This window comes from Sciurus carolinensis, chromosome 4, assembly GCF_902686445.1.
Source record: "Sciurus carolinensis chromosome 4, mSciCar1.2, whole genome shotgun sequence".
Lineage (NCBI taxonomy): Eukaryota > Metazoa > Chordata > Mammalia > Rodentia > Sciuridae > Sciurus > Sciurus carolinensis.
The window spans coordinates 168,260,978-168,277,763 of NC_062216.1; the positions used below are offsets into that span (position 1 = coordinate 168,260,978).

General features: G+C 56.8%; 1 protein-coding gene across 1 annotated transcript; it reads left to right on the plus strand.

The window, feature by feature from the left end:
- The first annotated feature begins 3,675 nt into the window (after positions 1–3,675).
- Positions 3,676–6,044, plus strand: LOC124983540 (formin-like protein 5). Its single transcript, XM_047550903.1, has 3 exons — positions 3,676–4,253; positions 5,173–5,259; positions 5,816–6,044. Exons 1-3 carry the CDS (start codon positions 3,884–3,886, stop codon positions 5,845–5,847), a joined length of 489 nt encoding a protein of 162 aa, XP_047406859.1. The 5' UTR covers positions 3,676–3,883; the 3' UTR covers positions 5,848–6,044.
- Positions 6,045–16,786: the final 10,742 nt, after the last annotated feature.

The window sequence follows — 16,786 nt, forward strand, 5'->3', positions numbered from 1 at the left end:
CCAGGGAGGCCTGGGTCCTTCGATCAGCAATTCCATTTCTGGGAATTTCCTCCACAAAGTGACTTGTGCAAACACACAAGATGTTTACTACAGTGGGAGGCGACCCACGATTCCAGCAAAACGGGACTGAAACGCTATACGCAGGGAGCGTTCCCACCATGGATGCCAGGAAGCCATTAGCGAGAGCAGAGTGTCTACAGGGCTGCGTGGGCAAAGATCTGACAGACAGCGCGTGTGGAGCCACGTGTGCAAGAAGAGACAAAGCAGAGCAGGACGGGGGACCAAGAGCACCCGTGGGGCGGGAGGGGCGAGGAAGGAAGGCTGACTCGCAAACCACCTTGCTCTACCTTTGTATTCCTGTCTCAGTTTAAGAAGCGGTTCTTAAAAATGGAAATGAACAACAACAAAAGGAAGTTATCTAGCACCTTTCTGGCAGGAAGGAACAGGTAACTTGTAATAATGTGATAAGTCTTAATCTTAAAACAACTTTCCCCAAACACAGAGGCAGGGTGACCTTGGCCTAGGTCAGGGCCCAGGCTGATGCTCAGGGAGGGGGTCTGGCTCCCCAGGCAGGTCTGGAGGGAGCGGCCAGCACATGGGCTTCAGCCTGGCCTCCAGCAGCAGGGCCGGCAGACTGAGCGAGGGCAGAGACAGACCCAGGCCGAGAGGGTGAGGGAGGGTCAGGCGGGGTCAGGGCCACAGTGCTCTAACCAGGGCCCGGGGAGCCCAGACCAGGACCGCAAGGAAAGTAACTGCACCAACACCGACGTGGGAAGTTACTACCATAAAGGGGAGCGTGTGACGCGCAGTGTGTCCACGGCGTCCCTCCCAGGGCTGGGCCCCTCCCACGTCATCTCACTGAATCTTGGTGGAGTGACTTGTCCCAGTGTCACGGCTGGCAGTGAAGAGGGGATCTGTGGTGTAGTTCCGTCGTGCTGTCCTCCCGGGTGTGAGAGCCCCAGACTCAGGAAACAGCAGGGCCTCTCCCTGGTTCTGGGCCCAAGCAGGTGGCACAGGGCTTGGGCGGAGCATTGCCACAAAGAGCTTGCGTCTGCCTCATCCCCAGGAACCCAGAGCGTGACCGAGTCCAGATACTGGCTCTGGCCAGTAGGGATGGCCATGGTGACCCCTGCCGAGGCCTGCGTGGCCTCAGCCTTACAGGAATGGTCTGCCACACGGCGGCCTGGAGGGTGGGGCTCTGCAGAAAGATGGTTTTCTCTAAAGGATTCTGCATCAGACAGAGGCCTGGGGCATGATGAACTTGACCACCGTGCCTTTGAGAGTAGAGGGGTCTGAAGGAAGCAAGGGAGGGGGTGGGGAAGGGCCTGGCTGTTCTCTCCCTGTGAAACCGACCCCACCTCAGTCCACACCAGGGTCACCTGCAGACATTTCTCTGCCTGTTCAGCAGTGGGGATCACACATCAGGGTTTGGATTTGGTGGCAGAGGCTGGGGAACCATATGCTTCAGCCGGGCATTTGCTGTGGATGGGTTCAGAGCCTGGGATGGCAGATGGGGGGTTTATTTTGAAGAATCTGGTGAATTCATGATTTTTAATAATAGGAACTGCAAAGTAGGATAAGCCTGGGTCCGCCTCATCCTTTAGCATCAGCAAGCTCCTGCACGAGGCCTTGGGGACCCTGCCTCGCTTCCTCTGCTCAGGTGCCCCCAGAGATGCTCAAGTAAGGCAGGCAGAACACTTAGTATTCAACTGTGCAGATGGATTTGGTTGGATTTCACATATACAATGAGTAGCCATTATAATTGCACATATCCTAAAGCTCCTAGAACTTTATACACTGGGCTTCTCTGAGTCTGAACACGAAGCCCGGGAGGGCATTATCCTCACGTGACAGATGAGGACATGGAGGTGACCATTCAGGGTCTTACCTTGGGTACCGCCTGGCGGGATGCTGCCCATTGGGGTCTCCTCGCCGGGGAGCCACCCCAGCGCACTCAGGAGGAGCGGAGTGCTGGGGTGCTCTTGGGCCTCCCTCATCTGCCATGTCTCACGTTTGTTCCAAGTCATGGCTTCTCTGCGACCAGTCTAGACAGTGACGCACCTGGGGAAGTCTGTGGGCCAGTCCTTCCTCCTGGTGCTCCTCTCCCTTTGTCCCCGCACTATTGCCCACCAGGGCCCGTGAGGCCTCTGCTACAGACCCCAGGCCTGCTTCCCCAGAACCTCCCCACTCCGGGAGGGAGGAACAGGCTCGGATCCTGAGGCTGGGCTTCCTGGCCACGAGAACCTGGGGAAAGTTTCTTCCCTCCTCTGAGCCTCGGTTTCCTCACCTGTCAAATGTGGGCCAGGGTCGGTGCTCACGGAATGAGACGGTGCAGTTGAAGAGTCTGGCATGGTGCCTGGCACCCTGGCAGTGGTGAACACAGGCCTTGCTACACTCTGACTCCTCCAGGTCTCTTCTCTAGGCTAGAATAGGGAGCTGAGCAGCCTGTAAACCAAGGCTCCTAGAGGCAGAGAGGATGGACATCGCCTGCTCCTGACCAAAGGGCTTCTGGTGACATAGGACCAAGCTCTTAGAGCCAGCCCTGGTCCTCACAGCATCCTTCCTCCATCCTACCCAGTGCCAAGGCCTGAGGGTGCCGCGCCCAGGAGGCTGCCACCCCTCCACCTTCTGGTTCTGCATCTCTTGGCTTTGGGAGCTGTGCCCCTCCAGCTGGGGTTTTGAATGAATGACAGTGATGATATGAGGTGGCCTGGCTGTCAGTCACTCTGGGGACCCTCTGGGGGTCTAGGGACTGGCTTTAGGCTTCAGAATCAGTCAGTGGCGGCTCTCTGATTGGACAGCATGTCCTCATCCCACAGTCAAAGCTGGGGAGCTGTGGGCACAGGTGAGACCTTCCTGCTGGATGCAGACAGTACCTGCTCACAGTCGGGCACCTCAGCTCTGGCCCTGCAGTTTTGAAGACCTCAGAAGGCAAGGACAATGTGGTGGCATCTGTCATTCACTTTGGCCTTTGGGAAGGGTGTGCACTCTTTTCCCTGCATGCGTGTCTCTGTCCTGTGGGTCTTGGTAGGTTGTGCAGGGAGAATATTTCTTCTAAGGAGGCTGAAGACCCTGGAGACCCCTCCCTGCCTCCCTTGCCTCTGGACACAGAGCACCATGGGACTTGAACCTGAGGATGAGACCAAGGGGGAGGGGCCTTTCTCCTGCTCTCTGGCAACCACCTGTCTTCCAGGCCTGGCTCCTGCGGCAGAAGCCACCGTGGCGTGCAGGCGGGCTCCAGGCTCACTGAGAGCAAGCTCCTGGTGGGCTGGCTCTGTGCCACAGTGTGCGGCAGCTCCCTGTCACAGTGGGCCACTCGTTCTGGGAGCACCTGCCTCCCACCAAGGCCCCCCCACAATCCTTTATCACCCATTTACACAAAGTCATCTTCCATGCTTATGACCAAGAGCATCGACCCACACAGGCAGCACTGGGCTGGTCCCTGCCCACGGGCCCTCGCCCTTCTCCAGCCTGAAGCCGAGCTTGGTTGGTTGGATGGAAGGACGATTATGGTCTTCTACCAAGGGCCAGCCCCGGAGCCCGCCCTTCCGCCAGCCGGGCCCTTTGTTCCCGCAGCACCGGAGCAGCGCAGAGGCGCAGGTGCAGATTGGTGCTCCTCCCCCCGCATTCCCGGGGCAGAGGCCAGGGAGAACCAGTCTTCCCCAGATGGAGAGGGGCACCTGCCGGGGGCAGCACGTGGCCTCCGAGAGCCAGAACTCAGGACTTGGTCCTTCTTGGGAAAGTGGGAGGAAGGTGAGCTGCTAGGAGATGGTGCTGAGAGCGACTGGAGCCAGGAGGCAGACAGACGCACGGACAGACTCCCCACGAGGACGTGCACTTCGTCTTAACGCTTTAATTGAGTGGGTGACGTATACAGCCAGGGATGCCAAGTGCGGAGTGGGCTGTCTCCACCAACGCCTTGGTTACTGCCCCTCCTGCCACTGCCTCCCATCTCACCAGAGGCAACAGCCCCCCAAGTGTTCCCTTGTGCCCCTCCCCGCCAATCCGCCTGCTCCCTGGAGGCCCCCTACCACCGGTTCCGCCTCCTCCTGAACTCCACACGGGGCGTCCAAAGGTCAGTCCGCAGGCGTCGGTGTCTGGTCTCAGCCAAGCTGCTGCTCTTCCTCCTGACCCAGGAGTGCTGTGTCCCTCACCACCCTCGGCAGTGGGACACTTGGCTGCTTTCCGCCTGCTCCCAGCACAGCTGCTTCAGTCGGCTTGCTGTCTTGGGGCCCTGGGGCCTCTCCCCTTGGGTAAGCAGTGGGGGTGGGGTGCCAGGTCACTGGGTAGCACGTTCAGTTAGTCAGGCTGCCAAGGTCGGCCAGCTCTCTGGGAAGACAGAGCAGCCCGGATTGGCAGTGTTGGTGCAAATGAGACCACCACAGCCGCCACCTGCCCAGATACACAGCGTGGGCACTGAGCGCCTGGGGGCACCTGGAGAACAGCGCTGGGCCTCTCTGCCTCGGGGACGTGGCCTGAGGCCCAGGCCAGCGCTGCTGTGCTGGGGCTTATCTTCTGTGTGGCACACTTTATATTTACTTTCCTGTTGCTGCCCCAGCCGCCTTTGGATCAAAGGGCATGGAAAGGGGCCATGTACCTGAGCACAGCGTGGCCAGGCAATAGGGATAGGGAGCCACCCAGGGTGAACTGTGGAGCAGTGCTGCCCTCCCCCACCTGAAGTCTCCCTCTTCTGCCGACCTTGGAAGACCTAGGTCTTATAGAGGAAATTAGTGATTTCTCCATGGAAACCAAGGCTCAGAGAGCTTGAGAGCTTGCCTAAGATCACACAGCTAAGGAGAGGGGCCAAGCCGAATGCTACCTCAGAGTGTGGCGCTCAGAAAAGAGACACCTAACATCAGGCTGGGTTTCTGCTGACGACGGGGGGAGACAGCTCCACACCCCGACAGTGACGCCCCAAACCTTGCTCAGCAGGGCCGAGCTTCATTCAAAAGCCCCCCAGGTCCCCACCTCAGGATTTCACGGCAGTGAGCAGCCAGCCCTCTGAGGAGCTGGTGTGCTGCGGGGCCTCCTCCCAGCCCCAGGCTCCCAGGACACACCTGTTCCTCAGAAGCACTTCCCGCCAATCTCCTCGCCATTCTGCCCCGGGCGGGGAGTTTAGGGTGCCAGGGCTTCCTGGCTGCTGCCGGAGTCTCACCTCCCCTGCCTCCCCAGGCTGCCGTCAGGTGTGGACGGCCCTCAACTGCTCTCTTGCAGACGTCCCCGTCCCTGTGGCCTACAGGAGAAAGTCTAAACTCTCAGGTTTGTCTCCTCGGGGGTCTTGCAGATGGTGGCACCTGCCTGCTTCCCAGAACATCTCCCGCCTTCCGGCGCACGCTCTGCTCATCCACGCGTGACTGGTCCCCTTGGCCAGGCAGGCACCCGGTCTCCCTTCCTGAGCGCGTCCTGAGAGCAGCTCCAACAGTCTTTTCTGAGCCTCCCCAGGGGTGGCTGCCTCCCATCCAGCAGGATGATTTCCTGGCCCCATTTGGGCGACTGTCCCTGGAACAGTCTGCTGTGTGGCAACAGCGTGGACAGTCTGCCCCTCAAGGTCACAGGCAAGTTCTGCTTCACCTTGGCGTCTTCAATGCCTACTTGAGCCTGGCCCATGGCAGAGGCAAAGGGAACTGGGCGCCGTTTATTGAGGTCCAGTGGAGAGAGTCCCCATCATCAGCTGCCTTTGGACGGAGATGGGGTGGGATGACACCCTGGGTCCTGGACTCCTGGGACGCCCCACGTCCATCAACAGCAGACAGCAACAGAAGGAGCCTGAGGCTGGGCTTGTCACGCGCCTCCGCCCTTTATACCACCACCCCAGGCCTCAGGCTCCAGCCTCCTGTGGAGAAGTGACGTGGACGTCTCAGCTGGTCTCACCCCTTGTTTCCTGGGTGTGTGACCATCTTCAAGATGGGGACAAACATTCCTCCCTGCGGGACTCTGAGGAGTAGGGCACCACCTGGATACCACGGGAGGGTCCCTGGCAGAGGGCCCGGCCCACAGCAGGCGCCTGGCCACCAGTGGCTCTTGTCCCCTCTTGGCGCGCTCTGACACGGTTGAACCTGCGACGACACGCATTGTGAGCGGCTCTAAAGGCAAATGGGATTTCCTCCTGTTTGATTTTATCCTACAGTGAAGGCTGGAAGGAGCTGTCGGGGTGGCTCGTGGGGTTGGGGGACTGGGTTAGGGGTGGCTTTCCCTCTCTCCTCCCAGAGTCCTGTAGGAACGAAGCTGTGTCTCAGAGTTCCTGCAGCCTCTGCCAGAAGCCTGATTAGCAGACACAGTGGCGAGTTTGAGACATTGGAAGGCAAATGAAGGCGGCCAGAGCAAGTTCCGCCCCTCGCTTTGGAGGTTGGGGTGTCGCCAGGAGCTGGGCTCCAGGTGAGGCCAGTTGGAGGCCAGTCCCCAACCTTCTCAGAGACTTGCTTCCCGGCGGAGAGCGAGGACGGGGAGAGCAGGCTTCTCTCTACACTTCCTGGGGGACCCAGGGAAATAGCGTGTGGAGAAAACACTTTCTACATTGAAAACCAGGACCCGTCCAGCCGCAGAGGACGTCCTCCATCTAAAACACGCTGCGATGCACACACCACAGTCCCTGTTCAGTCCCTCTCAGTCTTGACATGGAAGGGGACTGGCATGGGTGGTGGGCCTTGAGGACACGTCCCTGAGCGACGCGAAGACGTGCCGCGAGGCTCGGCTCTGTGAGGCATGGAGGAGACGGGATCACAGAGCAGCCAGGGCCCGGGCAGGAAAGGGCAGCTAGTGTTTCAGGGGTGTAGGGTTTCAGTGTGGGAGGCTGGGAAAGTTCTGGAAGGTGGACGGTGGTCTTGGTTGAACCACACTGGGAATGTACTCAACGCCACTGACCTGGGTACTTAAAAATGGTTGAGATGGTAAGTTTTCTTTAAGGGACATTTTACCACAATTAAAACATGTGTGAGGGCCGTTTGGGAATGGAAAACAAGGGATGGAAACATATAAAAGGGTGCGTGTGTCCTTTATACAGGTGACAAGTAAGCCCAGGGAAGGGAGAGGGACTTTCAAGGGAGCGGCCAGCCCTCCAGGCTGCCGTTTTCATAGCCTCTGGGTCAGCGTCCTTCAACGTAGCAGAAAAGCTGATATTGCTTGTAACATTTTGAAAGGTCAAAACCAACTGGAAGTTCAGCCCGCTGCCTAAATGCATGATAATAGCAATTTAAAAATTAATTACAAGGTCTCTCCTGTGACACCGGGTGCCAGCTCCCTCGGTGCAGAGCCGGGAGGGCCAGTGGCTCTCAAAGGTGCCACTGTTCTGAGAAAGCCTTTCACCGTCGCTTCTATTCTCAGGAGCCGGCTAAGCTCTGCTTTATGCCATTGTCCCAGACAACAATGGGCTTTGAAATGAAAAATGTTCCAGCTGGACACAAAGGAGACACCTTCCCGATTCTAAGCCCAGACAGGAATAAAGGTTCTACTCAGCGGAGGGCAGGCAAGAGCAACCAGGGAGGGAGACCGGGCGCCCCAACATCACCTTCGAACTTCCCGAGCTACAGGGAAAAACGAGAAGGAGCGCCCAGCTGACAGCACAGGCCGGAGGCCAGCAGGAGGGAGCCTCAGCTCTGGAGCGCTATTAGAGCTCTGTGCTGACCTGACTAAGCTCTCCCACCGCCCTGGGGGTGGCGCACCGTCCGTAGGAGCAGCACAGTGTTGGGAGGCTGAAGGAGTGCGCCCAAGGTCATGAGCAGTAACGGGAAAAGCCTGGATGGATTCAGGCTTGCTCTGCCTAATTCCCTTATCATGGCGCCTGCCCTTGCCCAGGGAGCCAAAGCTGGGTTACAAGGTTATATCTAGGAGGCCTTGGGTACTTGTGAGTCTTCATTTACTCCTCTTGCAAATGGGAATAATTTCTGAATTAGTCAGTATGGCTGGGTTTTGTTGCAGTGACAAATACACATTCATGATACGCTCAGTGCTGGCTAACTGGGGACGCTTTGGGGACCTGGGGCAGGGGACAGTGACTTATACTGGAGAGGCTTTATCCACATGTTTTAAGTGGCTTGACCACAGCTAGTGTTCAGGGGTGGGAATCGCTGCTTTGCCACGGCCTGGGAGGAGGGTATCCAGGTGGATTTGGTACAGTTCCTGCCCACCTGGGATTTTCTCTGCTTGCCTCACTAGGTTGTCGTCAGGATGCAGAGTGAACTGTGGATGGTGCACTTTGAAAACATCGAGCCCGGGCAGATGTAAATTACACACGTAAAACACAACTGCAGACCACCGATGTGTCATCACTGCTGCTACTGAGACTGATTATGTCCCTGTCTTTCACACCAGCCCAAGAATCAGCCGTGGCCCTCGGTCAGCCCAAAGTCATGGGTCGCGTCCTCTCCCCTCCAGGATGGAGGCCAGGGAGCGGCCCCGGCCTTGGCCATGCTCTTCGCATTTGATTTCTGGTGTGCTGGCTGTCATTAGGTTTTTTTCTCCCTCTGCTGAAGTTTCTCTCATTATCCAACCCCGAAGCCACAGAAGCATCAGAATTTTAATAGACTTGGGCCCCAGAGCCTGCTAGCAAAACATTATGATGCACAGCTACAGATGGAAAGTTCTGGGTCTTTAAACTGTAACATGAACACTGCGGTTTTTAAACCCTTCCGCGGGACCTCGGGGCCCGCCGAGGCAACGAGGGGGTTTCTGTGAAGACATGTGGTGGCGGGTGCACACCTACTTGGTTCTGTTTTGCTGTCCCTGGACCCGTCTCGAGGTTGTCAGAGCTTGAACATCAGAACTTTAAAAAAAAAAAATTCCTCCCGTAAGATGTTACAACCTCTAAGATCTCCAAGTGCCGGCCTGGGTCCCCTCTCAGCCCTTCCCCTCCCCTTCCCTTGGCACCTTTTTTATTTTTCTTTTCTGATATCTTCTAATATTCCTCATTTCTCTCCCAGCCCACCTCCCTCTGCCTCTGCCTCTGCCTCGGTCTCTCCTCTCTCTCTCTCTCTCTCTCTCTCTCTCTCACACACACACGCATGCTCTCCACCCTAGCTTCTTTCTGCACCTCTCCTCTGATAGGAGGTACAGCAGAATGCCATTCTAGGAACACACCTTTGACCTCAGGCAGCCCTGAGTTCAACTCCTGACTCTTGCAGGCTGTGTGCTCTTGGGCCATTCCTTGACCTCTCTGAGCCTCGTTCCCTCATCATAGCATGGGTTTGCAAACAGGCCTGGAGTGTGACTGCTTCACTTCCGCACTCTGCCTGCTTCTCCCACCGGCAGCCAGGCTCACCCGCATGCCCTGCTCTGGGCTCCCCCAGCCCCCTTGCATTCCCTGCCCAGGAGCTGCTGTGACGATGGCAGGGTGACCTTGCCCTGCAGTCTCCCTCTTCAGCAGAGGATGGGACTGGAGCCCACAGGGGGTGAGGAGGACAGGAGTCGGGGAGTCGGGCTGTGGGGCCGGGGCAGAGGAGCAGCCCAGGAGGTGCCCAGGTCTGCTGACTTTGGACTGCTGGGCGTAGGCTTCCTGCCTGAGGCTCTGGGGAAGTGACTCCTGTGATCAGGCTCACCCTCGCCGGAGGCTGGTCCGTGCTGTCTGGCTCCTGCTTCTGCACGTGCTGGGAGCTCAGGAAAGCCCGCCCCCTCCCAGGTCCCTGTCTGCCGGGATCCTCAGACACGTTCACAGCCGTGTCCCCTCCCTGGGGCCCTCCCCAGCTCAGGAGTGCTCCGGGCTGCACCTCCCTCGCAGTGTCTCCTGGGCCACCCGCTCCGCTGTCCCTGAGTCCAGCTGGGGACACTGGACATGGGCGCCTGGGCCACCTGGCAGTCTGCAGGGCGCCCCTTCTGGGCACGGTGGGCCTGCTCCTCCCCGCCCCAGCCGCTCCCGCCCTCCCTTGCCTTGAGACGGCAGGAGGGGCCGTGCCTCCCCTGGCCCGGGCCTTGACACTGTCTGATGGACCCACTGGAGCCTGGCTCTGCCCGCCGGGCCCCAGGACGGCTCGGCCCCTCGGGTCGCCGTCTCTAGGACGCGGGTGCTGGGGCTGAGGAGAAGCCCGGCCCTAGAGGGTGGCTAGTCCGAAGGCGGCTCTGGAGCGAGCCACGCCTTTCTGGGCGGTGCGTGTTCTCCCTGGTCTGTGGAGGAGGGTCCAGTGGGGGACTCCCCACTGCGCAGGCCCGCAGAGCTCCCCTGTAGCTCGCCTGTCCCCACAACAGGCGGTTTCGTGTTTCAACACCTCCCTGCAGGATCAAGGATGCCAGACGGAGAGACGGAGACCACCTCCCAAGGCCCCCGTGGACGGCTGGGGCTGATCCCAAGGCCACTCAGCTCTTTGGCCAGCCAGGGCCAGAGCCCAGGTCTTTGGGTCCCAAAGACACAGACCCTCCTCCCCATCTCTGCGCCGGTGGCTGGGGCCTTCCCAGAAGTGAACCCATACAGAGGACACGACTCTCCTATTCCCGCGCCACCCAGCCGTCCCTCGCTGCGCACTGGGCGCTCCCTCTCGGCAGGAACCAGCCATCTTTAGAACTGAACCCCAGAACAAGCGTGAACCCCGAAGGGGAGAGGCTCGCGCCACGAGAAGCACCAGGGCCCTGAGCAGCCACGGGGCCCAGCTCTGAGGCGGGAGTCCTGGTGCTCTTTAAACGACCCTCCCCCTCTCTCCCACGGCAGGTCTGGCCGAAGGGCATGTGGCCCTAGAGTGTGCATCAGGGGCTCCGCTGCTTGTGGGCATCAAGATACGGGTCCCTACGGTGGAAGTCACCCTGAACCCCGGCCAAGGTCGGCGGCTGCCTGGGCACAGAGCTGAGCTGACCGCGGTGCTTGGTGCAGGGTTCACGGGAGCCGCCACACACAGCAATTTGGAGAGAGCTTATTTATACGAATGAAGTACATCTCTAGGTCGACAGAAGCAGCCACCGTGAAATGTAATAGAAAACCAGCTGTAATTTAGGAAATTGTAACATGTCATTGAGGATGCAGCACTGAGAAGGTTCTAGAAGTGAACGAGGGTATCAAGAAGGAAAAGCTAACAGAGAGACTGGGGCAGAGCTGCTGAAGTCGCCTTCAGTGGGTGGGAGCTGACTGGGTGTCCCTTCCCTGTGGTTCCTTCTGTCTCTAACAGATGTCCCCTCCCTTCTGCAACGTCCCGGCTCTGTTGACCCTGGCCTTGGCACATACCTGCTACAAAAGAGAGCAAGAGACGAGAGCAGGCATGGGTCTGCCTACTTCTCTGACCCCCTCTGTGTGGGCCTTCCCTGCACGCAGGGCACCATGTCTGACTGGCCTCAGCTTGCCCTTGCCTCAGGGCCTTTGTCCGTGCCACCTGCTTTCTGCCCAGGATGATGTTTCCTTTTATCTTTGCGGGTTTGCCTCCATCTCAGCTCATGATCTCAGCTCAGCCATCTCTGTAGAGTGGTCTCCTTTGATTAGTCGCACTTGCTACCCTGTTTTCATCTATTCCCTTTTATTTCCTTCTGACCCTTTCTCCTCTCTGAGATTCTTATTTGGCTGTTTACTGTCTGTGCTGCACTAGGTGGAATGGAGCTCCACAAGCAGGAGATCTTTTCTATCTTGTTCTCCCCTAGATCCTGAAAGCCATTTTAGAGTTGCCTGGAGTTGAACCTGGCACAGAGTAGGTGCTCAGTAAATGTTCACCGAAGAATAAAGTTCTGCACACATCGACTGAGCACCTGCTCTGCACCAGGGCCAGAGGCATCAGCCAATTGACAAAGCTCTGTGCTGCAGGCTGCAACTCATTTGATCTTTGTGGGGAGCTGGGGATCGAGCTCAGCACCTCGAGCATGTCAAGCATTCACTCTACACCGAGCTACTCTCCCAGCCTGTCATTGAGTCTTTAAATGAGATACATTAAGAGGGAACTGCAGTTTCTTTCCATTTTGTAACACAGAAAGTGAATACCAGCAATGTAGATAACCTGTGGTAGTCGATCCTATTGTTTTTGCCAATTATTGGCTGTCTTGACTTGAAGGAGTCCCCGTGACCCTGCCCAGTGGCAGCTGGCTCAGCCATGTGGTTCCCTCTCATCATTGAAATAGGATGGAAGCAACTGCTGAGTTTTGAAGGTCACTGAGGGGCTCGGGTGGTGCTCAGTGGTAGAGAGTGTGTGCCCAGCAAGCGTGAGGCCCTGGGTTCAGTCCCAGGGGGTCAGGAGAGCCACGGCTCCACCTTTGCTTCTTCCCTCCGGCATGAGTACACGACCAGAGCGGGGTTCACAATCCCCGAGAGGCTGGATGGTCTGCTGCACGGCGACTCCTGGGGTTTCCACGGGCCAGCCCCACTCTCCAGCCTTGTCCCCTTTCCCCTTCAGGTTCCTGCCTCTGTCCCGCGCCTCCCACAAGCAGAGGCAGTTGGGGAAATCACTCCGCCTTTCCTACCTTGGTTCCCCTACTTGCAAGAGGGAGGGTAATGGCAGATCCCAGGACTGTCTGTAGACTGAGTGGACATGGCCAGGTGGGAGAGGGCTGTCCTCTGTGGGCGTTTGATGGATGAGTGAAAAAGTAAACAAACGAGTGGACATTGGAAGGTTTGGTGCCAGGAGAGGATCTGCCTGTGGGACAGCCTCTTCAGGTTTGGGTTATCTGTCCCCTCGCTGGGGGCCTGAGCACCTCTGGAACGGCTGATAAAGCAAGTGTTTCAGAACTCCCAAACCGAGGTGGTGGGTACCCTCCCAAGGGGCAGCCTCGCAAGTGTCATTTGGAAGCAGGCTGCAGCCTCACTTGCCTGGAGGCAGGGACAGAGGGGAAGCCGACAGATGCCCACCCGCCCGGGAGCAGCTGTCTTTGGTTGAATGCTGCTCCTCAGGGCACAGGTGCCCGGGGACAGGGCGATTGATTTCTGTGTGGCAGACAAAAAGGCCCACGCGACATGGGACCTGGAGAGACACTGTGCCAGTCGATCATTCCAGGCATGGCCTCCGGCCTGTGTCCTTTTCAAAGAAGGCAGCACATCAGTTGGCTTGGTTCCCCTCAGTGATCCCGAAAACCCAGACGCTGAAAAGGCTTCCTCTTGTCAAGAAGCTGAACCCGGCTTCAGATCTAGGAGCACGGCCCATATAAAAAGCCCAGGCCAACCTCCAGCCTCCAGGGCCATGCAAGAAGCGTGGGAAACGTGGGGACAGGAGAAGGGACTGATATTTACTGAGCATCTACCATGTGCAAGGCTGAGACTGTATCTCCTTTATTCTCACAGTAACTAAGTAAGGCAGACGGGGGAAGCAGCAGAGGCTTGGAAGGGCGGAGCAGCAGGCCCAGGGCTGACAGCCAGGAAGGGGCAGAGTTGGGCTCCAACCTCCCCGATACCAAGAACCATTGTTTCCCATCTCGCCTCGTCCCACACCCCGGCAGTCCTCCGCGCAGTGAGCAGGACAGGAGGAGGGCCGTCCCTGGGTCACGCAGTGTTCCTTGGGATTGGGACGAGATGGAGCCTCCAGGGCTGGGGAAGGGCTGGCTCTTGCTTTGTCGTTCACATCGTAGGGAAGAGGCTGCGTGGGGAGAGGGGAGCTGTGGGGCTGGGCTGCGCTCAGGAGCCTCCTGCTCCGCCTGAAGTTTCCGCCCTCCGTGGGCAACCTTAGTGGGAAGGGGAAATGTTTGCCTTGACTCTTTCGAGACTGGCCACATTCACGCACGTTTGATTACAGGGTATTACTGTGGTTGTCCACCTCACTGTGCCCGGCATACAGATCACACTTGGTCATGTCTGTGTGGAACAGCGTATGAGCAGTGTGGCAGCCCTGGGGGGCTTGCGAGGCAGCCCTGCGGAAGAGGAGGGGCGACGGTGCTCGCCAAAGAGTCGGGTTCCTAACCCCAGGTACCTTCGAAGGCGACCTTCTTTGGAAATAGGGTCTTTAGAGAGGTAAGAAAATTAAAATGCGGTCACGAGGGTGTGTCCTGGGTCGGCTGACAGGTGTTCTTATGGAGGGGAAACTGGAGACAGACCGCCAGGCCCAGATGAGTGGCGTGAGGGGACTGGCAGGAGAGGGCCACGCGAAGGCAGAGGCCCCGGGTGGCGCACTCACACCCCAGAATGCAAGAGGGGGCTGGCAAGGCCAGGAGGGGAGCCGCAGGCACAGGTTTGCCTGGCAGCCTCGGAAGGGATGGGCCCTGCCTGCATCTTGACGTTGAACTTCTGGCTTCCAGAACTTTGAGACAAGAGACTCTGGGTGTTCAGACAGCCATGGCGCTGTGTAACTGCAGCACTGGGATTCAAACACGGCGACCCTGTGCTGGCCTCAGTTTCCCCTCCTGGAGCATTCGTCTGTCCCCAGTTTGGATGGACCACCTCCTCAGCAGACCGCGCGACCTCTGTGGGAGGGCTTCGGTGACATTTCCGTGGACACCAGTATCCCCCTGCGCTGTCCCGGAGGAGCTGTGGGAAGCCTCTGCCATCTCATTATGTTTCCTGTGCTGCCGTTGCCCAAGGGACAGATTAGCACTCTGTAGAAACAGGAGAGACTTGGGCACACGTCCAGGGGCTGCACACAGGCTCGCTGTGAGGACAGGTGGAGAAACCATGGAGAAAGATGCACGCTCATTCCCAACCCTCTCCCACCCCCAGGACTACTGAAGATTTCTTTAAATTTGCAATTTTAATTCATAGACGATCTACTGATATTTAAGCATCTGGGTTTGTCTTTCACATAGTCACGGTCATGGGCTAAGAAGCTGGTGGATACCGCTGTGTTCCAATGTTAAACAGCAGAATCGTACTGCAAACTGCAGCGGATCAGTCATTGAAATTCACCCTCTTAATGATTGTCATTTAGGTGTCTAGACAAGATCGCTGATAACCACCCTCCCTCTTCAGCTCCTCTGAAGACTGTGAAGTGCTCTGGTTTGTGTAATAGTTTCCAGTAACTTCGACCTTTTTAGAGGAAGAAGCAGAGATTAATGAGCCACATGAAAACACTAATTTGCATATATTAGAGATGATGAAAAATGTTAATGGTTTAAACAAAGCTAACCTACAAGATTAAGAATAGCAAAGGAAATTTTAAGGGTAAAGACTCCACATGAGTTTTTGGCAGTTGACTGGAAACCATGTACTTCCCTGTGCATTAGGAGAGGAGCTGGAGGCCATGGAGCTAGTAGGAGAGGGTATCTCATTATGGACTGAATGTCTGTTTCTCTCCCCCACCCCCACTCCCAAATTCATATTGAAATCTTAACATCCACTATGATGGTTGTAGGAGGTAGAGCCTTTGGGAGATGTACTAGTCAGCTTTGCACAACTGTAACAAAATACCTGAGGTAATTAATTTATAAAGAAAAAAGGTTTATTTTGGCTCATGACTCTGAAGTTTCCAGTCCAAGAGAGAGAGTTTTCATTACTTTGGGCCTTTGGCAAGGGCAGTATGACATGGTGGGAGTGTGTAGCAGAGCAAAGGGCTCACCTCATGAACTGGGAAGCAGTAGAGAGGAAGAGAAAGAGACCAAGGTCCCACAATTCCCTGTGCAGGCATGCCCCCTGCAACCTGAGGGCTCCCACTAGGCCCACCTTATAAAGGTTCCACTACATCCCACTAGCACCATCCTGGGCACCAAGCCTTTAACACATGGTCCTTTGGCAGACACCACTCATATTCAGACCATGTTTATTTATACAGCAAGAAGGATTAGGCCCTGAGAGTGCAGCCCCATGATAGGGTTAGTCTGCTTATGAGAAAGACCCCAAGAGAGCTGTCTTGCCCTTGTAGAGTCAGAGAAGCATGATCTTCTTTCCTCCCCATGACAAGCGTCAAGTGGCTATTCCTTTCACAAGAGAAAAACATAACAAGTTTATTTAATTAAAGTTTTATGTGACATGGGAGCCTCAGACATGAAGACCCACAGACCCAGGGAAATGATGTGTTTTGATGCTTAGGTCTGATGAAGATGGACGGCTGTGTAGAAATGGGCCTGGACAGAAAACTCCGATTTGATGGTGACGGACTGTGTGGGTGGGGGTGGCAGCAATTCTGCTTTGTGGGAGAGACAGGCGGGAGACAGGAGGACAGCTGAAGGTCAGAGATGTTTTGCTTCTGAGACTTTCCAATGTCCTCGGTTCAAAATTCACAGCATGCCAAAGTGCCAGATGTTGGGGTGTGCTTTCCCGAGCCCCAACACTTCTCTCTGCCATGTGAGGATACAATAGGAACTATTCCAGAACCATGAGGTAGACATTTCCCTGGTTTGTAAGCCTCCCAGTCTGTGGTGCTTTGTTACAGCAGCTGGAATGGACCAGGACACCTCTAACCTCAGACCCGGGGAAGCCCCCAGCTTGCTCCTTAGAGCGGGGGACACTGAGTCAGTGGCCCAGCTTCAGCAAGGCCCTGATCCCTCCTCTGCCCACTCTCCAAGACCTAGAGGACTAAATTGCAATGTGTTCAAGTTCTCTGCCAACTGTACGGTGCTCCAAAAAATGTTCAGAAGCACAGGCCCAGGGTCAGGGCAGATTGACCAGAGGAAGCCTGCTGAGATGAACGGTCTGTGGCTTCTGAAAAGAATTCAAAAAGGAAATCTCCAGGCCTTGGGGGAGGCTTGCCAGCTCACCCTTGCCTCCATGGCAGTAAAACGGCCTTCAGGCCCTTTGTTCTGAGGTGGTGCACCACCCTGCCCTCTTGGGGACCTGGGCTTGTTCGGGCAGTTACCGCTGCACAGAACGCGCATCAGGGTGTCCTAGCAAACAAGGCAGTGACACAGCTCTGCCTGGGAAAGCCCGTTCCCCTGGAGCACATCTGTGGATCCTGAGGGACACCTGTCTCTGGAAGGGTCCCTTCCTCCTGGACATGAGAATGCAGGAGAGTTTGGGCTTCATGTTTCCTGATAGTCA

Coding starts and splice junctions, on each gene's coding strand:
- LOC124983540 (XM_047550903.1), top strand. CDS start 3,884: ATGCCAAGTGCGGAGTGGGCTGTCTCCACCAACGCCTTGGTTACTGCC. Junction 4,254..5,172: donor CCTGGGGCCTCTCCCCTTGG/GTAAGCAGTGGG, acceptor CTGCCTCCCCAG/GCTGCCGTCAGGTGTGGACG. Junction 5,260..5,815: donor GAGAAAGTCTAAACTCTCAG/GTTTGTCTCCTC, acceptor CCACCACCCCAG/GCCTCAGGCTCCAGCCTCCT.